The 13,374-nt window shown below is 50.8% G+C and overlaps 6 protein-coding genes across 6 annotated transcripts; 4 read left to right on the top strand and 2 right to left on the bottom strand.

Annotated features, from left to right (window-relative positions):
* Positions 1-291: 291 nt before the first annotated feature.
* On the bottom strand, positions 292-745 carry BO80DRAFT_465218 (uncharacterized protein; the record flags this gene model as incomplete). The annotated part of the gene is made up of 1 exon (XM_025722704.1): positions 292-745. The coding sequence occupies exon 1, from the start codon at positions 685-687 to the stop codon at positions 292-294; it is 396 nt and encodes a 131-aa protein (XP_025574713.1). The 5' UTR covers positions 688-745.
* Positions 746-1,272: 527 nt separating this feature from the next.
* BO80DRAFT_493981 (dipeptidyl peptidase III) lies at positions 1,273-3,857 on the bottom strand (the record flags this gene model as incomplete). Its single annotated transcript, XM_025723851.1, has 9 exons — positions 1,273-1,793; positions 1,843-1,866; positions 1,915-1,988; positions 2,056-2,479; positions 2,529-2,578; positions 2,627-3,428; positions 3,478-3,679; positions 3,738-3,795; positions 3,827-3,857. The coding sequence occupies 9 exons, from the start codon at positions 3,855-3,857 to the stop codon at positions 1,407-1,409; spliced, it is 2,052 nt and encodes a 683-aa protein (XP_025574712.1). The 3' UTR covers positions 1,273-1,406.
* Positions 3,858-4,373: 516 nt separating this feature from the next.
* On the top strand, positions 4,374-6,201 carry BO80DRAFT_425551 (class-II fumarase/aspartase family protein). Its single transcript, XM_025719545.1, has one exon. The coding sequence runs from the start codon at positions 4,449-4,451 to the stop codon at positions 5,880-5,882; it is 1,434 nt and encodes a 477-aa protein (XP_025574711.1). The 5' UTR covers positions 4,374-4,448; the 3' UTR covers positions 5,883-6,201.
* A 219-nt stretch (positions 6,202-6,420) lies between these two features.
* Positions 6,421-8,165, top strand: BO80DRAFT_407957 (Homogentisate 1,2-dioxygenase; the record flags this gene model as incomplete). Its single annotated transcript, XM_025717826.1, has 5 exons — positions 6,421-6,721; positions 6,772-7,409; positions 7,458-7,812; positions 7,861-7,979; positions 8,025-8,165. The coding sequence occupies 5 exons, from the start codon at positions 6,421-6,423 to the stop codon at positions 8,163-8,165; spliced, it is 1,554 nt and encodes a 517-aa protein (XP_025574710.1).
* A 381-nt stretch (positions 8,166-8,546) lies between these two features.
* On the top strand, positions 8,547-9,825 carry BO80DRAFT_425550 (opsin family protein). Its single transcript, XM_025719544.1, has 2 exons — positions 8,547-8,935; positions 9,002-9,825. The coding sequence occupies exons 1-2, from the start codon at positions 8,810-8,812 to the stop codon at positions 9,728-9,730; spliced, it is 855 nt and encodes a 284-aa protein (XP_025574709.1). The 5' UTR covers positions 8,547-8,809; the 3' UTR covers positions 9,731-9,825.
* A 321-nt stretch (positions 9,826-10,146) lies between these two features.
* Positions 10,147-13,348, top strand: BO80DRAFT_407952 (FTFMHR domain-containing protein). The gene is made up of 7 exons (XM_025717825.1): positions 10,147-10,294; positions 10,343-10,397; positions 10,465-11,521; positions 11,566-11,688; positions 11,732-11,782; positions 11,827-11,951; positions 11,996-13,348. Exons 1-7 carry the CDS (start codon positions 10,219-10,221, stop codon positions 13,029-13,031), a joined length of 2,523 nt encoding a protein of 840 aa, XP_025574708.1. The 5' UTR covers positions 10,147-10,218; the 3' UTR covers positions 13,032-13,348.
* Positions 13,349-13,374: the final 26 nt, after the last annotated feature.

Below are 13,374 nucleotides of genomic sequence, written 5' to 3'. Positions count from 1 at the left end.
ATGGGCCCGTCACGGCACCGGTGTAATTTACTATTCCGACAGCGGAATGGGAGTCGGCAAGCCCTGGCAGTTGTGCATCGGGAGAACTCGCTGGCAGTGCCGACGCCTCCGTCCGACTCGGGAGATCTGTGGGGTCTCGATCTGGGGTAGTCTGCCATCTTCCCTTCCCCAGTGCCCACAGACGAATTACGACCATGACTACGACAGTACTCTCGGCAGGAAATAATTCGCACCACGTCTGTTCGCATTAAGACTTTTCGTACATCACAATAATGTACAAGAAACCATGAATCAAACGTTCCTTATGTCAGCGTACTGAGCACACTGCTCACTCTGGCAAGGAAGAATCGGCCAGATCCTACCATCATGGTCATGCAGAAGCGTGAGCAGGATCGTCTTGCGGCAGTCGGTCAACTCTTGCACATTGTTGTATTCGGATGGTTTCTGCTCGTTGATGCTGGTGTAGATGTTCTTGATGCACCAGCCGTCATCAGACTCAAAGTTCCACCATTCCAGATTCTCGGCCTCGATATGTTTCAGCGTCGGATTCGAGGTCCGGGTGTATTTGTGCAGTCCGGTGAAGAATCGCCTCGCCTCTGTGGCATTGGTCGCTGTCACCAGGTATCGGTGCCAGTGTCCGGGCCATTTGCCGGGCTGGCGTTGGTGAAGGTGAGCATAGAATACCATGGTGGTCTGTTGACTTGGATTTGTATGAGGTAGATGGAGAACTGTAGATTGACTCGGTAAGAAATGGTTCAAGTCTCAGCAGGTCCAGGAATGTCGATTTATATCCTCGTGGGCGGCCAATCCCACGCCCTTCCATCTTCGTCATGCTGGGGTAAGGTCGGAACTGCAGCCCGGGGTTGGTTTCCATGACCGTGGCACATCTGTCTGAGAGTGATGGAATGAGCCAAGTCCGTCGCTCTCGAGAGCTCTAGACCTCCCCCAATTCTCTTTCCGGGCATGAGGCGTAGCGCCATGAAGCCTATTAGTACGTCGACCCAATCATTGAGCACTGCCACATCATCCAGATATAAGCAGTGTGTCGTATCTTTCTGTTCCTTGGTTCGTTCTCCTGCGGGCGACAATAAGCAATGCCTCTTGATGATGGAACCATGTAATTCAGGACCCGCATCATATTGCTGCGCAAATCAAGAGTTATCTCGTGTTCTCGACCCATCTGGAAGAGTAGTATTTCGAAAGCGACGACTCTCACATTTGAGATCTGATGGATATGACGTCAATTTCTCGGGTGAAGATCTGATGTCGAGGGTACCACGGTAGATACCGACCGGAAAGGTTCCTCAATCCGAATCAAGGGCCCTCCTACTCAGCTTACTTTGTGTTTTACGTAGCTATACTGGAGCCAAGTAATACCTAACGCAGTATTCTGCAGCATCGTATTGTTATAGCCCCCGTTCGGCCCAGCTCTGGATGATTCCTCGCGCAGTGGGTTCGTATTCTTTAAGCTTCACATCATCTCCGACGCGGTAGGTATTTCCTTGGCTAAATGCCAGTGGTGGATCCCTTTTCGAGATGACAATCTTTCTCCATGTTAGAGCCTCGTCGTCCACGTGGGATAAATCCTCGTAGAAATGACGACAGTTCGAGATGTCTGCGGTACACCGATAGATGTGAAGGTTCAAGAGCATCCGGCCCAGCGAGGGCTTCCCATGGGATATGACTCGCAAACGGTCAACTTTGACCGTTAACGTCGTATTCTCTGCGTCGCATGTGATAATGTAGAGTCCATCACTGTCGCGGAGGAGATGGCGAAGTATTGCAAAGTGTGCCTGTGTTCGAATTAGGGGAGACCAACATGGTGGAAGCTTTCGGACTTACTCGACTATGTGCTTGGCCCCATTTCTATTGACAGTTAGCATGACTTCGTAAATGTCATGGATCCGTGCTTACCTTGGTGGTAGGATCGTAATTGTCCAGTCCTCGAAGTCCATCGACACCTAACTGCAGATACATGTTGTAGGCGACTGATGCGTAGATGGTTAGTACGCAATAGATTGGCAAAGTAAGTGACTCACTGTCATCAGGCTTGACCCTCGCTCTGCTCTGTGTAGCTGAAAATACGCAGAATGTCTATATCATCGATCAAATAAGCCCCAACTAGCTCTGCTCTGCATTCATCCACTGTTGTGGCTAGGTCATTGAATACTCCGGTCCATGTTTGCCCGGTCCGATACCAACATTCCACAGGCTTTCCTGTGAGCGGATTCAGTGGCGGCTGGTCTGGGTTGAAGTTGAGACTACCGTCAGAAGATTCAGTCAAGAATCTTCCCGTGCCATGTCCAAGGATCTCGTGCAATACGACCCAGATGTAGTAGGCGTGGAACCGATGCTGCTTGAACGTGTCTTGCTCGGACTTATCCACCATGTGTAAGCCCCTTGCTCGGCTGCTCTCGGACACCATGCGGTTAGAGAAAATGATGTTTTTGTAGCCTGTATCCTGTCGGATGTCGTTGTACTGCTCACCATTAGCGACTTGCAAGGAACTGAATGTTGGAGCTACTGACGTGTGGCAGAGTAATCCCTGGGAAGATGATACTCGAACAATATGCAAGACCTAGACATGTCAGCTTTTGACCATAAAAAGCAATTCAAGAATACACACTGTTGATGCTTGAGAAATCCGGTGGCTCAAAAAGTTCTTTTTCAAAAGGACCCTTGCTGGTACCGGAATCCTCGACCCACGGAAGCTTACAGACGAGTTGATCTGCCTTGCTTGCAAGGGTGTTCAGTATCTTGGTTTCCGCAGCATGAGGTATCCCAACTATTCCTTCAAACTCTGAACGGATATCTAGGGGGTCCCGATACGGTTCGACGAACCCAAGAACGGTTTCAATGGGGGGGGGGGCTTTGTCACTGACCCAGGTCCTCTGGGAGTTCCGGTATGCTTCGAGATTGCCGGTCTGGAAACTGTCGATGAGGTCCTGTAGCATTTGCTTCTGCGCTGGATTCGATGCATATGGAATGGCTTGGCGCAAGCATCCGCATATCTGCCTAAGTTCCTCTGTGTGGTCTCCTCTCACCAAGTGGATCATTTTGTCAGGTGCACCCGAGTCACTTAGGCTACCCAGTGGAGACTTGTCTTCCACGACTGATGCTTGTAGGATATCATAGCAATTCACTCCAGACCTCTGATACCTTCTCAGTCGAGTGTTCTCAGGCAAGATGAATCGATCCTCCATAAGTTTCGCTATCAAGGAAATATCCTCCGACGACTCCAGACAGTCTTCTCCCAGATAATAGGACGACTGGGTCAAAGGCCCCGGGCGACCTAAGCTGTGTGGTAGAGGATTTAGCATCGGTCTCTTGATTTGTTCAAGTATTTTGCTGGTGGGCAAGGATACAGAAGCCAGCCTTGTAATGGTCTCCTTGGTTATATCAGGTATGAACTTCTGGTCACCAGAGCCCTGTAGAGAAAGAAGTGCGGTTCAACATGTAGTCAGGACATTTGCTTACAAAATAATTTCCGACGTTCGATAGAAATATCGCAGCATACTCGAGGAATCTGTCCAGATCCTGCATACTGACCCCGGTCTTTGTTGCAAGTTGCTCCCAGTTCCCGTCACAGTCATGGTATAAGGCCATGATAAAGTCAAAGATGCCATTGGCCTCGGGGAACACTTGACGGAGGATGATTCTAGTACCATTCCAAGCAGCCCTTGATGCGACATGTCAGACGTGTGTTTCTCCTGCGGATTGGATCAGGAATGTAGTACCTCGCCATGTGATGAGCATAGAGCTTTTCCTGGGCACTCAAGCCGTCAAATGCGGCTGCTACTGACAATTAGTAGATCTGAGGGCTGACCATGGTGAACGGTATTGCCCAATTGGCTCATGAACACTCTGGATGCGATTGATCACGGACTTAAGTGATCAATGGGATTTATTTGATCGCGAGGTGTTGTGACCCCGCTCATGTGACCCTGGGCGTGAAACCATGCCTAAAATAAGATCGGAGCAACTGGAACAAGGCACATAGTGACATTGCTGGCTGAGCTCAGGGGCAAGACAAGGCGATGAGAATCATTATTGTATGGGCAAGGTGAGCTAACCACCCGATCTATCCATAGCTGACAATTGTACCAATTGTGCTGACTGAGATAGCACAGAAATTGCAATAGCTTCGCTTCCTATCCCGGAGTACTAGATCTGTATCCAATCTCTTAAGTGAACCGGCCAACCAAAACAATGTTGCATTGAATGCATTATTTCATCGGTGGAGCATAACAGCCCTGGCATACTACTATGTACTATGTTGCGGCCCCACATTGCCTGCGGGGCTGTCCAGGCACCTCCGCAGGGACAACTCGGCAACGGGGCTACTCCGTACATCCGTGGCTTAAGACACGAAACCAAGGTTAAGCGTATACCTAACCAACCATTGAGGTGAATCACCTTCAGCCCTACAATTCATTCTTACGGTCAAAATGTCCGCATCCCTATTGGCGCAGTTATCCCGTGTCCCTCGTCTGCGAGCCCGCGTCACTCGCAATGTATCCCGAAGATCTATTGGATCTGTCAGTGCCATTGACTCGGGAATCTTTCGGACATTATTTGGGACCGAGGAAATTCGCAAGATATTCGATGATGAGGCGTACATCAAGCGGTGCGTGGATGCCGAAGCCGCGCTCGCAAGAGCCCAGTCACGTTGCGATGTGATCCCATCCCAAATCGGCGACATGGTAACTCAGAAACTTCGCCAATCCAAGCTGGATATGGATCGCCTTCGTCACGAGACCGAAATCGTTGGTTACCCAATTCTTCCCCTGGTCCGTCAGCTCTCTGTGATTTGTGGCGACGAGGCCGGGAAATACGTGCATTGGGGCGCAACCACGCAGGATATCATGGACCTGGCGAGTGTGTTGCAGATGAAAGAAGGCCTGACGATCGTTGAGCGCCAACTCAAGGAAATCATCAGCACACTACGTGGGCTGTCTATCAAGTACAAGGACACGCCCATGGCGGGCCGCACCCATCTTCAGCATGCCCTCCCGGTCACTTTCGGGTACAAGTGTGCGGTATGGCTGTCTGGCTTCCAGCGACATTTAGAGCGTCTGGAGCAGTTGAAAAGTCGCTGCTTGCTGGTCCAATTTGGGGGTGCAGCCGGGTCTTTGGCGTCTCTGGGGTCTGGAGACGATGGATTACGTGTGCGCAAGGCCCTGGCAGAGGAACTAGGTCTTACGGATCCCCCCATCACCTGGCACGTTGCTCGTGATGGTGTGGCAGAAATAGCAAACTTTCTGGCATTGCTGGGTGGCTCAATGGGCAAACTAGCCCTAGACATCATCATCATGTCCTCCAACGAGTTGGGAGAAGTATCTGAGCCGTTCGTGCCGCATCGCGGTGCCTCCTCTACCATGCCCCAGAAGCGCAATCCCATCTCAAGCGAGGTGATCCTAGCTGCATCAAAGATTCTCCGGTCCAACGCTGGACTGGTTCTCGACGGCATGGTAGCTGATTTCGAGCGTGCCTCGGGTCCTTGGCATCTGGAGTGGGTGGCGATTCCAGAAATTTTTGTCATTGCAGTCGGAGCGCTGTTCCAGACCCAGTTCGCTTTGTCTGGGCTGTGTGTTCACAGCAAGCAGATGCTGGAGAACCTGCACTCCACGAAGGGACTGATTGTAGCCGAAGCAGTGATGATGGGACTGGCACCGCATGTGGGACGGCAACAGGCGCATGATATTGTCTACGACGCTTGCCGGGAGAGTATTGAGAAGAATCAGTCCTTGCTCAAGTGCTTGATGCAAAAGTCCGAGGTGACCTCGAAGATGAGTGAGGAGCGTGTGAGTCAGCTATGTGATCCGGTCAATTACCTGGGTGCGTCGACGAGGATGGTAGATGATGTTCTTGCTGTCGATTAGCCGTCTCCGTCCCCACTTCACGTTGATTCTCAAGCCAATACTGTCCGATTAAGATGAAGTATACATCCACCTCATACATTATATTAGCTTGTCAAATAAGCTTCAACGCTACGGAACCGCAACCGCGTCCACATTCCACATCCCACATGCTCCACATTCCCAGGAGCCCCGCATACCTTAGCGGGAGCCCGAGTGGATTCTGCGGGGGAAGCTCCGAGCTTCTGTGGGTTTATGCCTGTATCTGAAGTTCTCAACAAAGGGCATGCGTCATAGTTTCTCTCTCCCTAGAGCTGGTACCCCTGCTAGTGATGGACTGCTCCACATGTTCCATGATCTGGACGGTTAAAGCCATCATGGGTTGATAAGGGGCCTACGGGTCACCCTCGACGTAAGTCCTCGCTGCTATCCAATGACTCTTCCCATCATCAACTTATATTCTCTGACCTTACGACTACAGCTTAAGACTTTATCTACACTGCATACATTCGACCTGAGCACCGTTCCGGGCTACATAGCTTCAGATAGTCAACCTCCCACGATGCCGGCTCCTACAATCAAAGAGCGAACGCCCATCAAAGACCTGACCAGGGTTTTTCACTATACAGATACGATGACACGGAAGCCTACCCGCGACAATGATCCCTACGAATATATGGCCGGGTTCGGGAACCGCTTCCAGTCGGAAGTCATACCAGGCACCTTACCAGCCGGTCAAAACAACCCCCAGGAGCCACGTTTCGGGTTGTATACGGAAGGAATCACCTCTTCAGCTTTTACGGCACCAAGGCATGCCAACTTTAGCACTTATATGTACCGAGTGAGGCCGGCAGCTGCTCACAGTATGTTTTCCTTGCTCGTTCCAGTCAATCGGTATGTTGACACAACATAGGTGGATACAAGAGCGATGTCAAGCACAAATCACATCTTGAGAACTGTTTCCTCTCACTCAATCCAAAGGTGGCAACGCTTGCTGGCCAAGCTGAATGGGCGCCGTTCTCGCTGCCTAAGGAAGATGAGAAGATTGACTTTGTAGATGGACTGCACACTCTCGGGGGAAGCGGAGATCCCAATCTGCGGGAAGGTATCGCACTCTATGTCTTCATGATCAATGCAGATATGGCCCATCGGGCATACTGTAATACGGATGGTGACTTCCTGATTGTCGCTCAGCTGGGAATTTTGGATATACAAACTGAAATGGGCATGCTGTTTCTACAGCCTGGTGAAATCTGCGTGATCCCTCGCGGAATTCGCTTCGCTGTCCGTTTGGGCCCCGGGCATCATGTGGCTCGGGGGTACATCACCGAAGTCTGGGGCTCTCGTTGGGAATTGCCCGATCTGGGGCCTTTGGGGGGGCATGGATTGGCAAATCCACGAGACTTTCTCCATCCTGTGGCGCATATCGACGAAAATCTCCACGAGGATTGGGAAATCATCAACAAGATAAACGGTCAATACAACGGCATCAAACAGGATCATAGCCCGTTCGATCTGGTTGCGTGGCATGGAAATGTAGTGCCCTACAAGGTATGCCACTGTCTTCGCATCTATGTTCATGGGCACTAACTTTTGCAGTACGATCTGACCAAATTTGCCTCTCAAAATGCAACCTCTATCGACCACACGGACCCATCCGTGAACTGTGTGTTGACTGCTGCATCCAGAGACCCGATGACGCCGTTGGCAGACTTTGTATGGTTCGGACCTCGTTGGGATGTGGCGTCCAACACTTTTCGTCTTCCGTATTTTCATCGCAACTCAGCCACCGAGTTCCTGGCCTGTCTGTATGGAAGCGGACTTGGCCGTTCTAATGAGTTCTTGCCTGGGGGAGGCAGCGTTGATGTCAGCCATACGCCACATGGCATCTTCAGCGAGGACTGTGTGCGTGAAATGCGTAACCAGGTGAATGAACCACGGAAGATCTTAGAAAGTGAGTTGCCATAGCACTGTATTCTGATATGGGCTGCTGACCATGCAGATCAAATGACTGTTATGATTGAAAGTAGCCGGTCCTTCTTGTTCACAGAGTACGCGCGTGGTGGCTGTGGGACGTTTAAGAATCAGGGTACAGATTCCAGGGTGTGGGATGCTCTACCTGTAGGTCTTTACATTGATGGTTTGAGCATGAACTGATCTGTACAGGACAAATTCTCTACGTACCCAAATATGAAAGAGATTCTCCGACAAGTCAAGGCCGACAAAGAAACACAAAGGCAGCGATTAGAGACTTACTATGACGATGGTCGTCTGGCGGAGATGGTCCGAGGACAACAGGGTCAATAATTTCAAATGTGACATTTGTGTATCTATCAGCATGGTATGAAACATTCATTATGAGCAGCATAATACACACTAAGTGTCATGAATGGTCTAGAATTGACTCAACTAGTGTGAGTCTGGTCGTTAACGGTTTCCATACCAGCTTTCTTCAGTCATCTAATCTGACTGGTGGCGTATACTACCCATCTGATCTCAATATCCAATATTTGAGCGTTTCGATCGGAAATAGACAGGTTATCTCCGGCCTGCATTAGCTCGCTGTACTTCGCTATCTCCTAATGCCGAGGCCGAGCTGGTTTCGTTGCCGGAATAATGTTTCGGAATAATGTTTTGTCTCGAGCTTATTCCCTGAGGACTACCAAAATAACCGGAATAAATGTGCAACGCTATATCTCTATCGCGAGCTTCGGGGAGTCAATGACTGTGCTGCTCTTTGAATACGTTTTTCCGATGCGAAATCGCAGCCACTGCAACCCTGCCCCTTGGCATCATGGACGAAATGCTTGCCGAAGCTATAAGAGATTCGCCGGCCTCTGTCCATCATTTGTTTCACTTGAAGCATTATACACTCAACAGATAGATACCTCGTGATCTACAACAGAATACACGCCACAAACAACTTCAATACATAAAGCCGACCTATCACTATGGACATCCTACCCCGAGCAAACGACGTCCTCAATGTCAACCCTCCAGCCGGAGTGGACGAAGCCCTGTCTCTGCATGGCTCGGACTGGCTTTGGGCTGTCACGGCCATTTATGCAGTCTGTTTCGTAAGTTTACACGACTATTGGTGTCTAGTCCGCCCTTCATTGTGGTGCCCCACTGACACTCTCTAGCTCGGCTTGTTAGTCCTCTGCTTCGTCGCCCCTCCTAGCAATCGAGTCTTCCACTATACCTTCACCATGGCCCTCCTCGTCGGCACCGTGACCTACTACGCCCAAGCTTCTGATCTAGGTTGGAGCGCCGTGGAGCAAGTCAACCAGCTCAGCCACGGCTCGACCCGCCAAATCTTCTACGCCAAATACATCAACTGGGTCGTCACCTTCCCATCGCTCGCTCTATCACTTGGTCTACTAGCAGGAGTCTCATGGACGACTATTATCAGCAACATCTTCCTTGCCTGGTTCTGGGTCCTCACATACCTTGCTGCCGCATTCACAACCACCAACTACAAATGGGGCTTTTTTGCCTTTGGCACGTTTGCATGGATTATCCTCTCAATGAGTACGCTTAATGAGAGTCATGAATCAGCCTCTGCCCTTGGGATTGGTCGCGACTACCGGATCCTGTCTGGGTGGTTGAATTTCTTGTGGCTGTTGTATCCTGTTGCTTTTGGGTTAAGCGATGGCGGGAATCTCATCAGTGTTACTGATAGCTTCATCTTCTTTGGCATTCTGGACTTACTGATGTTGCCGGTGTTGAGTTTTGCGTTTGTGGTTTTGGGTCGCAAGTGGGACTTTGGAAAGCTGAATATCGCCTTTAGTGAGTACCGTGGGCATCGACCGGGTGAGACATTGATCAAGGATGATGTTCCGGAGGCGAATGAGATTGCTGCGAGCTCTTAGTGACTGATGGAGAACTATTAGCCGTCAGATTCCAGTGGGCTTGGCTTTGGAAGGCCAGAGGGAGGCGGGTTATAGTGGATACAACTTTACTCTTGTACGACTATGAGTTTCTGCAAGATGCCTTAGATATAGATGACCCAAGCTGATATTCATGCATTGACTTGATCCATCTCCTGCGTTCATGATAGAAAGACGAACCGGCAATACGGATCTGACCCCGGAGTTCCCAATACCGACGAACGGCTATGGCGTTCGCCCCATTGGCCGAGCCCCGTATCATACCGGTTTCCGTACGGCTGCCCCGCGGCCCCGGCCCCTCGCCTTACCACATCAGGACTAAGGCCATCCCGGGGAGCAAGAACCGGCAATGAATGTCTCCCCAACAGCTGGTTCTCTTCGGAACTCTCATCTGCTCACCTTGAGCCATGCTCCTAAAGTACAAGTCCTAGCCAGGCCATACCCGCTCTGGTAGCGCTGCGAGGATTATCATGGTCTTGCGAAAGTGTAACATCTGTGATCGGCGTTTCAAGAAAACGGAGCATTTCAAGCGCCACGAACGTTCCCGTTAGCCAATCGATCTGTACCTTTTGGTCTGCTGCTGACGATTGATAGATACCAAAGAAAAGCCTTATGAATGTAGTATTTGTCATAAACGATTTTCAAGGAGGTAGGTCTGTGTGGCTACTAGATCGATAGACTCGATGCGCATCATCGTACTTTGCTGATACAGTCAGTGATGTTCTGAGTCGCCATGCCAAAGGGCACAATCAACCGGCTACTGATGCAGCCTATAGCCCGGTTGCCTGTCTTTCTAGGCCGACCGATCAACCTGTTGGTCATCAGCCGTCCATAATCTCAAACGAGAATCAAGACCATATTCCTGTCATGAATGCGGAGAATGCCCGCGCGTTTCAGCACAGCGCTCGCGATATGTCATTATCTGCAGCCGACCTGCCATCCTCATCCCTGGACTTTCTTGCCAATATCTCTGCTCATCAACCTCGCACCGAACCCGCAGTTGGTTCGATGACATCGAATGAGCAGGTAGGTTACCTTGGCTGGAACGACGTACCGGTTACGGACCAGTCATACTACAGAGAAACTGTGCTCGAACCGATTCCTAATGATATCCTGCAATTCTGGCTGGAACCGCAGGCGGACTCAGTCTCCGGACATGGGTCGATAGATGTGAGAGGGGATTCTAACTTCGGCCTTTTGGGAGAGGGCACTACAGAACAACCGAGACCATCCGTCGACAGTACCGGCTTGAGGTCAGGAGGGAATATACCAAATGAGCGGTTTGCCCGGGTTCAGCGCTACTGGCTTGCTCCGTCCAACAACACTGGGCGACTCATGAATAGTATATGGCATGACGTGGCCTACAGCGATCTGGACAGCGTCTTCGCTTTCAGGTCCGTCCACCCAGCCAATGGTCCATCCGGCTGTCTGAAGGGGTCCAGATATGACATCGACGAGGAATGCAGGCAGCGTCTATACACTATGTTTGGTCAGGGTCGGCAGAGTCATTCTCTGATGCGTTCGTCTGAGAACACTGCAGTTTCACCGTTTACCCTTCAGCCCCGCAATACCCCTAATTTTCCCCCGGCTGAGGTTCTAGATATGGCACTTGATCTATTCTTCCGTGATTTTCATCCCCTGGTCCCTTTCATTCATCTCCCTACGTTTTCCGCAAAGGACACCCGTCCATCTTTGCTCTACAGCATGTGTTTGATTGGGATGGTTCTTTTGGAAACGAAGGGCACAGTAAACTTTGTCTTGCAGAATTTTCCAGTATGCTCAGGTTTCTGTGCTTTGTGCATCGCTAATGGTTTCAGTTTATGCTCGAGAGTATCACGGCTGATCTAGCCAAGTGCTCTGTGGGGGTTGAAGGTCCTTTGTCTACCATATCTACGTTTGCAGCGGCCTTTCTATTTCTTAATCTGGCTGCCATGACTGGGGTAAGTCTAATGTCAGGCTCGTGGATTATGCTGACTGTTATAGGAAAAGGAACACTTGGAAAAGTGTCAAATGCTCTACGTTAACCTCATCTCGGTATGTCATATTACCGGAATCATGGGCATGGCTGATACGTGAAGATCGCACAACGGCATGGCCTGTTTGCAGCTACGGAGGGACAAGTCCTTGACATGAACCTATTCGATGCAATTCCTGATGTCGAGGCACGGTGGAAAGCATGGAGCAAGGTGGAGACGGTGAAACGGTGAGTCGAGTGGACAGCACAGCAGGACGTCGCTGACATCACAGACTCATCACTGGGCTATTACTGTTGGACACTTGGTACTCTTCTTTCATGGCAACTAGCCCTATTATCGTACCGGATACTACGCAGCTGATATTACCATGCAACGAAGGGCTCTTTCGAGCCACGACTTCTGCCCGTTGGATGCAGCTCAGTAACAGTGGAAATCCACTACTTATGCCTGCGATCATGATGCCGTCAGAGAATGTCGGCGTTCCCAACCTTGACAGCCCAAGGGACGATTTCTGTATATATGGGGTGCTGGCAATGGTGCAGCTGAGACTTTCGGAAGCCTATTATCGTCTTCTTTCCAGTCGTGCCAGCTACCCCTTTGCACCGTGCAATACCTATGCTATGGACGGTCGTGCCAGATGTCTACCATCTCTTCAGCTTCAGTTGTCGAGCAAATACGGCGACGAGCTAGACAGGCTGAGCCCAAATGCGTCCGTCATGTGGCATAATATGTGCATGACGCTGACGGCAGACATTCAGATTTTTGACATGGCAGCAGGACGTTCAGGACCGGCCCCTGCCCGGAAGGCACTAGATGACATTGCGGCATGGTCGCAGACACCAGCTGCCAGAAGAGCATGCCTGCATGCAGCCCACATCTACCGGGCCATGACGAACCGCAAGGCGTCGGATCATACCATGTTCCATTCAGTGTTTTCTCTCTTCTCCGCAGCACTCGTCTTGGGTCTTTACGTCTTCATGGTTCCCACTACTACCGAGGTGCAGGGCGGTGCTTCCATCGAGCTCTTCGATGACATCAACTGGCAGAAGGTGGGCACGGAAGGGTTCACCAGCTTCATGGAGCCTCAGGGCCAACCTTTGCCGCCGTCCGAGGAGCCAGCGTTGGAGTTCATCCGACACGGCGGCACGGTGTACCTGCGCGGGGTTCCTATCCAGGGCGGATATCAGCCCGCGCGACGCATCTTGCTGGACTACGCAGGGCTGCTGAAAGATGCGGGGAAATGGAGCGTGCGAAAGTTTTCGTATGTGCTGCATATTATGAGTGATGTGCTGATGGAGGTGGAGTGATGTGACCAACATCTTTGCAACATATGAATCACCGAATCTTTGGCATTCCAGCAGGCTGAGCCAGATATGACCAACATATGATGGACAGGATACCAGGCAGGATGTATCCATATGATAATGTACAATATTCGACTTATTTCTTCACAACCAGACAGCCAGCTAAACCCACGACCGATTCCTCACCCTCTCATTCAACATCTCCAATTCCTCCTTGGACGCCATCACACCCAACATTCTCCCTCCATCACCCTCCACCCTCTCACCTTGTCTTTCCCTCTCCTGATCCCCCGCCAACACCACCCTCAACCCATCCACCCCCTCTCCTTCCCCCTCCCTCATCCCC

Source organism: Aspergillus ibericus, assembly GCF_003184845.1.
Source record: "Aspergillus ibericus CBS 121593 unplaced genomic scaffold BO80scaffold_22, whole genome shotgun sequence".
Classification (NCBI taxonomy): domain Eukaryota; kingdom Fungi; phylum Ascomycota; class Eurotiomycetes; order Eurotiales; family Aspergillaceae; genus Aspergillus; species Aspergillus ibericus.
Note: the sequence above shows the minus strand (reverse complement) of the source record. Positions and strands in the feature narration are given on the sequence as shown.